This window comes from Grammomys surdaster, unplaced genomic scaffold (assembly GCF_004785775.1).
Source record: "Grammomys surdaster isolate TR1022 unplaced genomic scaffold, NIH_TR_1.0 165, whole genome shotgun sequence".
NCBI lineage: Eukaryota > Metazoa > Chordata > Mammalia > Rodentia > Muridae > Grammomys > Grammomys surdaster.
This window is the reverse complement of record NW_021604613.1, coordinates 20,283,603-20,296,642: the sequence shown is the minus strand read 5'-3', so window position 1 is coordinate 20,296,642 and position 13,040 is coordinate 20,283,603. Positions and strand designations below refer to the sequence as shown.

The 13,040-nt window shown below is 43.0% G+C and overlaps 1 protein-coding gene across 1 annotated transcript in view; it reads left to right on the top strand.

The window, feature by feature from the left end:
- The window catches only part of Lancl1 (LanC like 1), a 35,269-nt gene extending 23,928 nt beyond the window's left edge, over positions 1 to 11,341 (top strand). The window contains exons 5-10 of the mRNA XM_028765794.1: positions 2,801 to 2,936; positions 3,494 to 3,640; positions 5,634 to 5,816; positions 6,884 to 7,060; positions 7,450 to 7,522; positions 8,286 to 11,341. Of these exons, the coding sequence (XP_028621627.1) occupies positions 2,801 to 2,936; positions 3,494 to 3,640; positions 5,634 to 5,816; positions 6,884 to 7,060; positions 7,450 to 7,522; positions 8,286 to 8,362 (793 nt within the window). The 3' untranslated portion in view covers positions 8,363 to 11,341. The remainder of the gene's footprint in view (positions 1 to 2,800; positions 2,937 to 3,493; positions 3,641 to 5,633; positions 5,817 to 6,883; positions 7,061 to 7,449; positions 7,523 to 8,285) is intronic.
- Positions 11,342 to 13,040: the final 1,699 nt, after the last annotated feature.

Below are 13,040 nucleotides of genomic sequence, written 5' to 3'. Positions count from 1 at the left end.
GGGAGGGAGGGAAACGACCTTACGGAGATCAGCCACTCACATGGCCTGAGTATTACAAGGAGACAAGCGTCTGCCATGGTAACCCTGACCCTGAGACACCGTTCACTGCCAGTGTGTTTCCTGTCGTTGGGAAGGGGAATAAAGAAGATGGGGCTAGCCTTTATATACTTGGCTAATTGAGGTGTGTCAGTCACTTGCAGCATGTCATTCTTCTTTAAGCCCCTTTTTTCTACCGAGGAGCAAACAACCATAAAATACCCTTTATTCTAGAAATGGAGAGAGGGCTCAGTGATTAAGAGCAGGGCACTGGTTGCTATTGTAGAGGACCTGGGTTCAATTCCCAGCATTCACATGGTGACTCACAACCTCCATGACTCCAGTTCCAGGGGATCCCATACACCTTCTTCTGACCACCACAGGTACCAGGCACACGAGTGCTGCACACATACCACTAAATGAAACACTCATGTATACAAAGAGTAAATCTAATTTTAAAATGTGTTTAACTTTTTAAAACAGGAGTCCCTTATACCTTTCCTCAGCCCTGTTGCAAGCCTGTCGGCTACTTCAGACACAGTCACCTTATTGTGCTTACAGAAACAGACCGTCATTTAAGGCACCAAGTGTGCCTCCCTCCCTACGTGATAGATCTGAGGTGGAGAAGGAAGTGTGAGAGGAATATTTCCTGTCTCACAATGCTCTTCTGCCTAGAGCCTCTCTGCTGTATGCACTGATGTGCAGCTGACCTGCTGGAGCAGTTACATGGTTTTGTGTGCCTGAATTTCTTGTGGGTTTGATCTGGGTAAATACTGTTCACCTCAGGGTTATGGCTGTGTGCTACCTTAGCTATGTGTGTTAAATAAAAGTGTGGGCAATAGCCTAGTTCTACCAAATGGGCAGATATTTATTGGAAATAACAACACATATGATAGCCTCAGAGCTTGCTGCTGTAGCTCAGAGAAAGTCACAGTGTCCCCTGGACTAGCATTAAAGGACAAGGAAGGCAGCACAGAGTCCACACCTGCCATCCTGTCAGCTCATTTCACCAAGAAAGCCATTTCCTCAAATCCCTTACTGCTTTTATTAACCAGTTCTTGGTATGGATTTTGGTAGAACGTGTTGAGTCACTGTCACTATTGATTCCTGGTTACAGTTACAATACAGCCATTCATCCCTATGAGTTGTTGTAATACTGCCAGTGCTGGTCAGCCATACGCTGATGATCCAAAAGGGAGTTTCCACCTTGACCACAGAATTTTAATGTCAGGATTCATTCTTAGAGATGGAACATGGAGTATTGTAAAATACCAGATAACATTTGATTTTCCGGAAACTCTCTGGGTTTTTATACTAATAACATTTTGTCAACTTTTAATCAAAATGTGAAGTGTTTTAATAACTTAAATGGGATCCCAGTTGAAGTTCATAGATGATTTAGAGAAAATTGAGGTGCATTCTCAAACTCCATGTGATTAAAAATTCTAAGACAGCAAGAACATCCCCCCCTCAACAAAACAAAAATTCACACAAACTCATTCTCAAAGTTTCAGCTACCTAAGTCTGTATTCTTTTCCAAGTGTACTTCTCCTGGGGTCTTCCCCTTACTTTCTGGTTGCCTGGGGTTTCATTGCCCAGCTGTACATTCCTCATTGTGCCTGTGTCTGGGCTGAGTGACACAGAAGTTAGGTAAGCAGCACGGTTTACCCCTCCCAGGGAACCACAGTGCCTCTAGTCTCTCCCTTACACATCTGGCTCCTGTGGGACCCTGTTGTGGTTGTTTCTGCTTGGGGCTTTTGATGCCTAATCCCTGGCTTGTGAGGAGATAGACAGAGACAGAGAAACCCAGTCTAGTTTTTTAAGGACCTTCCTTTCCTGTTCATCCTTGAGACAGAACTTCTTCTGGGATCTCTGTCAGCCAGCAGGTACCCTGTGTTCTTGGCTGTACTGAGGTCAGGCCAAAGGAATATTGGAAGGGGAAGAAAACCTCCAATTTAGTATTCCAGATTCTGCCCCACTGTTAGCTGCCATTTCCTTTCCAGAATACTCAAATAGCTACCTTGTATGTGTTGTCTAGTTGTCCAGGTTGTTGGCATTGTATTTAATGGGAGAGGGAAGGGTGGGGTCCACTTGGTGCTACTTAACTGGAAACAGAACCCATAAAAACTTTGAGACAGCTGCACTGCATGCAGCAGTGAGAACCTAATAAATTATATGTGCAGTTCGACAGGATATTGTTTTGCAACTTATAAAGAATGTGCGTGCTCGATAGGTCTTGAAATGTGTTGCAGAAATGTGCTGGGTTAGATTCATAGTTATACATACATGTATCTGTTCTTACATGTACATAGATCTAGAAATACACATCCAAAAAAAAGAACTTGGTAGCCAGGATTGTCTCTAAAGAAAAAAGCTAGAGGCTGTTTGCATGTGTTACATTGTGGCTGGCAGGCCAGGCTGCAGTGCAAGTGAGTGGGATGCTGGCCAGTAGCTCTCCGAACATCCATTAGACCAGACTAAATGCTGTGAGGCAGCACTGCCTAGCTCCCCCATGCCTGCTGCTTAAACACCAGTCTCAGAGCCAGCATACGTGAGCCTCTAGGGAAAATCAGGGAGCTTCGGCCTCACTTCCACATTTTCCTTGTGTTTGACCAGTTCTATTGTGAACTCATTATGGGGCTAATTTTAACTGTGATTTTAGGTATGTATGCTTATGTGTTGCTGTTTATATTTTTTTAATGGACCACTTGATATGGCAGTGTCTGACGCCTGTCTGATCATAGACACATGTTTCTAATCCTAGGCTCATTCACCTAAATAAGATTGATCCCCACGTACCAAATGAAATGCTCTATGGCCGCATAGGCTACATCTTTGCTCTGCTTTTTGTCAATAAGAACTTTGGAGAGGAGAAGATCCCTCAGAGCCATATTCAACAGGTAATCCAGTCCTGTGGGTTTAGGAGGGTCTTAGGCAGCTGCTTACTTACTCTTTGTCTCTCCACTTAGTGCATCCCATGTAGGAAGACTGTGTGTATGACCTCTGTAGGTGAGGCACAGTCAGAGAGCCAGCAGCTTCACACTCGTCTGTGGAAAGCCCTGTCAGGAGCCAAGGGAATCAGAAGGCCTCCTAACCCATTTGATCATTCAGAGGCCTTTTCTGGGGGAGATGGAGGCCAGATCTCATGTCTCAGACACAAGTATCTCCTTCAGTGCCAGGAGGAGTTTGTACTTTTCTTTGAAAGATGTGCTAATATCTTAAAATATTCTTAAATTCTTAAAAGTGCTAATAAAGAGAGTTGGGGGTCCTCCCCAGCCAGCAGTCTGCTAGGCAGAATACATTGATACATCTCAGAAGAGAACTGCGTACTTCCTGGTGGAAGGTAGAGAGTCTGATTCCCTTCCAGTAATTCAGTCCTTAACAAGTAGTCCTCGCCTCCACCAAGAGCATTTCATGTCTAACCATGTTGTTATTTTGCTTGGCTTTCTCCCTGTAGATTTGTGAAACTATCTTAACCTCTGGGGAAAACCTATCTAGGAAGAGAAACTTTGCAGCAAAGTCCCCACTGATGTATGAGTGGTACCAGGAATATTACGTGGGGGCTGCTCATGGCCTGGCGGGCATTTATTACTACCTGATGCAGGTAAGGGATACGTAACGTGAGATTCTAAGCTCTCTTGGCTGGGGAGCAGATCCCGATTCTGTCTGCCTGGCTGTCACTCACCACATCACACTCCTTGCATTCATCTGACCTCAACAGAGATGCAGTAGCCAGGGTGCTCCTTCAAGTGTCACAGCACTTCTCTCTCACAAAATGCCTTGAGTTACAAGTATCTCCCTATTAGAAAGAAAGCCCACTGAAACGAACTTCAGGAGTAAAAACAAAAATCAATAAAAGAAAAAAACAAAACCCAGTGAGCACACACTGCCTAAGGCTCACTGGGAGAGCAAAGCCAGGAAGACTACCCAGTGGATTTTGTGCTGTGCCCCATAGTTCTTAGGTTCTGACAGTAATAGGAGGCATCACCCTAAGTTAGAAAGGCCAAAGACAAATAAAACTCACTCTAATAAACTTGATTTGGGGAAGGTCAAACAGAGAACTTAGAGGTGCCTAGTCTAAAGCAACAATTGGTGTTTGCAAATGAGAATTTATGACAAGAGAAAATGGATTGTTTATGGCAGCAGAGGCAAGTGCCTCTTCTTTACAAATCACAGTGTCACATAAGGAAGGCATTGTCTACTCGTGTGTCCTGCATGTGTGCATGGATGTATATGTCACTGTCTAGCTCCAAGAATACAAAACCATATCATACCTCTCCTCGACCTGTGATTGCTTTAGAGTAGAGTCACAGTCTGGGAGCAGTGACGAGAGGCCAACCTGCACTCATTCATTCATTCATTCATTCACTTATTCTCTTTTCTAGTAGAAGTTGTATAATTAGCATTTTTGATAACCAAGATTTAAATTCCTTTTTCTGCAGTGTTCCCATGGTGGTTCTTATTTTTAGAACTACATGTAGATAGATTCTTAAACATCTTTCATGAAAGGAAGATTTGTTTTTTCTGACATTCAAGGTGAGTCAAAATCGTACATGTCAGTGAATAGGTAGCCTTTTTGACCTGTCATTAAATCTGATAGTCAAGAGGTATCTATCCTGCCTCTCTTTTTTGCTAGCTCTAATAAGAAATCTGAAAACAACAGTATTGATTTTTCTATTTCCAGGTTGTTATCTATTCAAAATGATGAATGTTTTAGTAATGAAAATCTGTTGGTGTTTATGCCTAGCTACTAACATAACATTGAACAGCATTACTTCTAGGCCGTGTTGGATAACTCCTGGGGAGTGACTCATTCCGCTTTAATACTTTATATTGAATATTCTTCATGTAAAGTACTATTCTTACACATCTTAAAGAACACAGAATGCTAAGAACACACTGCGTCTCGTCATTTCCAGCACCGTCCCGACTGTGCATCCCTCATCCTGCATGCCCCACTGTGTCTTTTAAAGAAGGAACAGGCCCTGAATTTGAATCAACAGCATCAGAAAGAAAATGACTAGACTACGTTTCAAGCAACATCCATGTGCTCTGCATCACCATGACTTATAAATCTCTATCCTAGTATCAGAATAATCCAGTATAACAGTCATTTCCAATTTGGTGTTGAAGCACACTGCACTTCTGCATCAGGTCTTGGGTCCTCCATTCTCTCTCGTGTCCTTGCCTGTTTCAGACAGCATCCACCACCGCTGTCTTAAAGTGGAAGGCGAGCTTGGTGGTCAGTGTATCTCTGCACCCAGAAGACATCTATTTTACCCTTGTTTGCAAGCTTTGACTTGGGAACAGTACTTGTGAATATGTCCATAACAGCAGTTGTTGGAAATAACACAGAGGCCTTAAGAGTTCAATAATGGCCCGACTGCCATTTGTTCCTTTTCTTAACAATCATAAAAGAAGATTAAAACAAGACTGTCAAGCAGATGAGGAAATCAGAAGAGATGTGAAGCCTTTTAATGACTTCACATTTTCTATTAGGCATGATTTTTTTTTTTCTGGTTTAGTTTTAAACTCATTTGAGTTCTAGGAATGTCATTTTCATCAGCAGAACTAATAATCCTGTTTCTTCTTTTTAGCCCAGCCTTCAGGTGAGCCAAGGAAAGTTACATAGTTTGGTGAAGCCCAGCATAGACTTTGTCTGCCGGCTGAAGTTCCCTTCCGGCAATTACCCTCCATGTTTGGATGACACCAGAGACCTGCTTGTCCACTGGTGCCACGGTGCCCCTGGGGTCATCTATATGCTCATCCAGGCATACAAGGTACCTCATGTTTTCTTGGTTAACAACAACAAAATAGCAAACACGTTCATAACTTAACACTATTCTCAGTCATGAAAGGATTATGAACAGCTGTTGGATCGAAGGTAATTGTGATGAACAGGTTAGCATCCATTCTCACAGTGTCCATCCTACCATCGTGGACACCAACCGTCTCATAGCACTGGAAGCTGCTTCACTGACAGAGTAACCAGGATGATAACAAAAGTGCCAGAGCCAAGATAAATACCCCAGAAGCATGACTGAAAGCAGAATCCTGAACATATGAAATGGCACAGAAAGATTGCTGGTTCTTAAACAAATCAAGCACTTGACAGTTATTCAAGTTGTATGGCAACTTTGGAGGGGGATTAGTGATAAGAGCAAGTGGCCAGTTCATTATTGCTGCTGCATCAGTCACACACATACACTACACATAGACACATACACACACATACCACACACACATAAAGCTTAAACCAAAGACATGATCAGGGCCAGTTATTTTTAAAAAGCAAAGCTAGTTACGTTAGCTTTCTGATGCTGTGGTAATACACTAACTAAAAGCAGCTTGGAGTAGGGAAGGGAAGGAAAGGTTAGCATGAAGGGAAGGAAGCCAAGGCAGGAACCGGTGGCAGGAACTGAAGGAGAGTCCATGGGGGAATGCTATTTACTAGTAGCCTTCCCCTGCCTTGCTCAGCTTTCTTTCTCATACAACCCAAGACTACCTGCCAGGGGATGCCGCCACTCACAGTGGACTGGGCCTTCCTCCCACATCAATCAGATATCAAGGAAACACCCCACAGACATGCCCACCAGTCTGATGAGGACAGTTTCTCAGTGGAGGTTCCCTCTCCCCAAGTGTGCCTAGTCTTATGTCAAGCTGATGAAACCTAACTATGATACAAGTCAATGTTAAGAGTTTGTCATTGAAAATACCAAACTTCCTGTTGCATTCCTTACTTCTTGCCATGCCGCCTCCTCTAAGACTTCCCCGCCTGGCCTTCCCAGGCAGGAAGAACTTTATACCCCTGATGACAGAAGGAACTCAGTATGTCCTTACTCTGCAGGTGTTCAAAGAGGAGCATTACCTGTGTGACGCCCAACAGTGTGCTGACGTGATCTGGAAGTACGGGCTACTGAAGAAGGGCTACGGGCTGTGCCATGGTGCTGCAGGGAATGCCTACGCTTTCCTGGCACTCTACAACGCCACACAAGATGTGAAGTACCTGTACAGGGCCTGTAAGGTAAGAGCCAGGCTGTGCACGGGGAAGCAGCTCCTTGGGAAGTTGAAAGGGTCCATGAGCTTAGAGTTAACAAACATGTTCTTTAAGAAAAACCTTCAGAACTATTCAGTTCCGTTACTGACCCTTTAAAGGGTAGATTCTGCCTGGACATTTGAAGGAGCAAAGGCTGAAGGATGGAGGGTCATTTTGTTCTTTGGCACCCTTGGCTTCAGTGTTCCGACTGCTCATTAAACTCCTACAAGCCATGCCCCTGACTCCGAACCACCTGTTCCTCAATGTTTTCTCCTCATCTTGATAGGGAATTATTCCAAGTAACACAGGCAGTTGTTGTGAGTTCCTAGGATATCGGAGGAAATAACTACAGTAATTTAACGCGGTCTCATTTTCAGTTTGCTGAGTGGTGCTTAGACTATGGAGAACACGGATGCAGGACTCCGGACACCCCGTTCTCCCTCTTTGAAGGTATTTTTCACACATGACTTAGCTTCTAATATGATCAATTACCACTCTGCTTGGTGATAATGTGTTAGAATTCCAGGTGTAACCACAAACTGGTTTTTACAGTTCATTCTTAAACATCTACTTCCTTATTTCCTGATGTGTCAGGTCAGTTAGCATCAGAGCTCGGTTGTCAGAGTGCTTGCTTAGTCTATCTGAAGCCCTGAGTTCCGTCTTCCACACTACGTAAACTGGGCATATTGGCCCATACCCACAATCTCCGCTATAATCCCAGCACTCAAGGAGTGGAGACAGTAAAGATAGGAAGATAGCAAGTCAAAGTCATCCTAGGCCATTTTCTTGTTTAAGGCCAGCCTGGACTACATGAAACCCTGTGCCAAAAAAAATGAGTCAGTGAGCATATTACCACAGACTACAATATGAGTAGCCATAATGGTGGCCAGCATTTATAGAGCCAGGCATAGATACCGAGCCTCCAGGAGGTAAGTGGCCATGAGGCTGTGGTGAAGGAACTCAACATGTGGCCAAGTGACAGGAAGTGAGTGCCATGAATAAGTAGCTTAAACTTGTTTGCCTCCACTCTGTCTCCTATCTTCACCTGGATAAAAAGAGCCAAGAACCCCACTAGGGGCCTCTCATGTTGAACGCAGCTTATGAATTAGAGGATGCTTCCCATGACTTAAAGTTGATGATAAAAAAGAAAAGAACCACTTTAAGAAATGGAGCCATTTGGTGTAGTAACTTGTGCTTCTTTCTGTTCCTTTAGGGATGGCTGGAACGATATATTTCTTGTCTGACCTGTTAGTCCCCACAAAGGCCAAGTTCCCTGCATTTGAACTCTGAAAAGAAAGCATGTCTCCTGCCGCTTACAGCATGATTCTGTATATTCCTCTGGGCCATGTGTTTCCATTGCTTTTTAAGGAAGCAGAATGAAACTGTACTTTGAAGTAGTTGGGTTTTTATTTCTATAATTGTCTTTAGCAGTTCATCGCCTTCCTTTTATTATTTATTTTTATTTAAAAGTGTACATGAAAAGGGAAGGGTGGATAACAGTACAGTATTTTGTGGTCATGTACATGGTTTCTAGCCTTGGAGGAAATGTTCTTCTTACAGCTTATCAATGTAAACCATGCCTGGTAGCATGTTATCTCATCTTCTTCGGAGAGAGGCAAGAGGATCACAAGTTCAAGACCAACCTAGGCAACTTAGTGGGCCCCTGTTTAAAAATAAAAAGGAGAGAGAGATGTGGCATATGGCTGAGTACCAGAACGCTTTCCTAGCATGCAGAAGAGACCTGGGTTCTGCCCCAACACAGACACAGTGCACACACAAACTCAGTGCAGGTGGACAGATGACATAGATGCTGTTGTTGAAGAGTGCTTCCTCTCTTCTGTTGAGTAGTCCTCCTCCCCAGAGAGTAGTTCTGTGACTGGGTTGTCTCAAGTGGTTGATCAAGGGGGGACAAAAAAAAGTAGCCCATACTTCCGGAAGAAAAACTGCAAGAATTACAGACTAGACTTTGGACCTAAATGTCTTTTTGTAAATTGCTAGTCTCTGTCAGAACTAGAAACACCACTTAATGAGCTACACAGGCACTGTCTACCAGCAACATTATCAAAACTTAAAATGATTGTGATGCACACTCTGATCTGAAAGTCTATTCACCAATAACAGTTTCTTGGTTTGTGTTATATTTCAGAAATGTTTATTTTAAAAGTGTTTGTCCTTCAGTATTCATATAATATCTAGAAGTAGATTTTCTGTGTGAATTTGCTGAGACAAGATTCCAGCCTGACCTAATGGCTAACCTTCAGACATTTGGCTCAGATTTGACTTGCTTTTCGCTGACTATGCCTGAGTGAGTGCCACATGTCATCACTTTCTGTCAATTGATTTGAACATTGATTTCTTCACAAAATAGTACAGAATCTAGTTCTGCTTACAAGGAGTGTAGAAAGGGAGGTGCTCTAACCAGTAGCCTCTAAGAAAACACAGTTTTTAACAAGTCCTCTTACTCCTAGCTGGCATGGCATGTTACTGCCTTCATGCTTGTAACAAATGACCGTTTGCATATCCCAAGAGCAATACTCTTCAGATTCTGAGACCACAGAGTCAGGTTTATTTGTACATGAAGACTCCCTGGTGTTTCAAACTCTGAACAAATGCCTGTCGGCTCTTTAGCTCCTCCCTTCTTTCCTCTATATCAAAGGCCTATCCAGACTCTTTGTAACTGACTTGGTAACATTTTCCAGCTTTAAAACAACAGGGTCTAAGAATATTTAATGTGCTTATTTTGTGGCTTTCTTGGCCATGCTGTTTTTATTGGAGATCAAATCCCCATGGAGTGTATCCTGGTTGCTGTGAGAAATAACCCCTTGTTATTTTCTATTTGGTACCAAAGTAGTTAATATTATGTGAAATTTCCTGGCCCTCTAAAGGGTGCCTACAGTAGGATCCAAAGAGCAGCCCAGCACTCAATGTCTAGGATTGAATTGGTCCCTCTGTGGACCCTGTACATCAGGGACTTGTACGTCTTCATCCACAGTTGTGTGTAGACTGTGCCTGGTGAAGGCCATGTATCGATGGTGTCAGTATTTATAAGTCACTCATAGACAGCAGTGTGCAGCTGTTTGGCTGGGTGTCCAGCTTTAGAAAAGAAAGCCCACCTTGTTTAGTTACATGGCTTATTATATTCTTCCTGTACTTTACTATACATACTTATTAAAAAAAAAAAAAAGAAGCATTTTGATCAGCCAAAAGCCTTGGTCACAGCGCTTCCCCTGGCATCCTGATTATGCTGCCTCCTACATATCGTCACCCGTGAACAGACTCATCGATACCACTCAGCTTGTTCTCTTCACTGGAGCTTTTTTGAAACTCATTACACTGACACTGCTTGTACCACAGCTGACTTATGCTTAAGGGCTAGGAGAGTTTTCTGAGGATTTTAAACCCAGGTAGAATACAAGGCTGACACCTGCGCCTCTCCTCGTTCAGAGACTACAAGAACCGTTTCCACTCCATTGTTGTGCGGACGATGTGGAGTTGTTGCTTTTGTTCTTTTACATTTTTCCCTCGGAGGTTTTTCTTCATGGTTTCAAAACCTTCCAGTGGCTGCTTGGGAAAGCTCAGTGGCATTGTTCATCTCCACCCAGAGACTGGGTGGTAAGGTGTTCAGAGCCTGCCAGCAGTCCATTTATCCCCTTGTGCTTTTCTATTCTAAACTTTAATCATGTGAAGTGCCAGCATTGCTGTGGCGTCTCCAACGATCCCACAGGCCTTCATTTCATCCCAACTGTTGGTTTTTCATCCTTAGAGTCATCTGGTGCCCTTATCGTCATTCCTGTCCCGCCCATATCGAGGCAGAAGCTCCCATGAGGTAGACTTAGAGGAGGATCTATGAGTATTTTTTCTCCTTCCCCGTGTCTCTCAGTAACAGAATTGCAGAACTCCGCTCCTGTGTTCTCAGGTCAATTTGTATCTAGATTTACAGAGCCTAATTTTGAAATAAATTGTGTAAGTGGGAACTTTTATTTCTATCCTCCTTAGGCTCCAAGAACTCAGGTCTAGTCCCTGCTTGCTTGGCCTTAATTCCAGTTCCTTTTTTGCTTCCCTGAAATACAGCAAAGCAAGTTTCTGAGGACTCCATATTGCTAGGCTATAGGAAAACTGTTTACATCTGGTGAACAGGAGTCAATGTGGGGGACATTGAAGAATCACCCCAAGGTTCATTCACTAAACTGGGAAAGTCTGGTTTCATAGCTCTACGTTATGAGAAGGATTGAACTCATTAGTCTTCAATAAAATGTTATTAGGCCACTGTATCTGATAATATTATTTGCTTCAGTTTGAACTTGAAAAGTATGGTAAATAGTGGCTTTTTCTGTATAAACTCACTCCCTGGGATTTGTTCCTAACTATTCCTTCTTTGTTAGTTCCACTCCTTTGTAATAACAGATTCATAGAAGGAAAATGTTCTCATCTATGATAATGTAGCATTTGAGAGAATCTTCAAGGTTTCAAACCATGCATTACCTCTCGTGTTTCTCTGAGTCTACCCTTTGGTCAGTGACCAACAGCCTAGTTCGAAGAATTCTCCCTGCTTATAATTCTAAAAGGAGCTTAGAATCCTTAGGTCCTTGAATGAGGTATAGTTATAGGGAAGGAAGTCTGCCCCATCACCTGAGAGACCGGATCACTCTCTCATGACACAGTGAGCCAGCGCATCAGAAGTTTGCCAGTTTTCCTTCCTCTGCTCTGTAGACCACATGACTCATAACACCAAGGAGAGGTATGATTGTTTTCCTCTCCTTTAAATGAAGTGGCAGTATGCATGGTGTCAAGTCTGTAGATCAGGCAGATAGACATGGAGGGACAGAACTCTCCAGTAACCAGACTCCATAGTGACCCTGTTCTGTATTTACTTCTCTCCAGCAGAATGAAAATATGGAAGAAAAAGAAGAAAAGAAAAGGAGAAACTTTTAAATAATTTGACTTTTTCTGTTTACCCATAACTTATTAATATGTTTTTAAAAAAAAAAATCCTGTATCCATCCCATACTGCTCTGGTCATTAGAAAATGGTAATTTGTGTCATTTTTCTTTCCTACCATAAGCCCCAGTGTGGATTCAGTGCCCCAAAGGCCTCCTGTTCTTATCCTAACAAGCATTGTATAAACTTACACTGTAAATCTATCCCCAGAAAATTTACCATTTCATTCTCTTTCGAATCCATACTCTCTCTTTTCCAAACCCTTGGTGAGAGGCTGCTTCCAGAGCAGAACACTGGCTTTCCTAACAACGGGAGAACACCCTGGGTTCACAGTCCGTTCTGCAAACTGATAAGCAGATTTCCAGGAGCCTGGATAATGCATCCCTGGGGACATATTTTACAATTTCCTTAGTAATGAGAGAAAGCACAAACACAGTAAGCCAAACCGTGGGCTAATGAGGATAGAGAAATGGATCTTAGCAGGGCCACTCCTCCTAGTCAGCCAGCTTCATTTCACATCTCTTTATTATGTTAGCTTTCTATCAACATGCAAATTACAACCAGGGTGACATTAGGTCTGCAGCTAATGTTCTGTCACTCTACAAATAAGTGTTGGGAGAGCCTTTGTGTGGCATTTAGTGGTTATAGAGGGCAAGGGGGAACTTCTGATTAATCAGTTTGTAAAGTACTGTCAAAATTGCCTAATTTCTCTGGTGGACCTGGTTCCGAAGGAAAACATTTGTAATCAGAAGGTGCTGATGGGGGCTCGCTGTTAGCTTATAGCATCTAACTGGTTGATTTCTCAGGGACTGGCATTTTATCAGTTCACATGCACCCACATAGATCCTTTTTGCCCTACTGGTACTATTGGTTATGTGCTGTAGACATGTCCGTTCTAGTGGTTGCTATGAGCAGTGCTTAATCTTTATCTCTTGCATGTGCCAGACTTGTCTGTGTGTATGCAAGGTAGGTTCTATATGCACAAGCCAGGCCCCTGCTCTGGCAACTCAATCTGAAGAAATACAGGTAA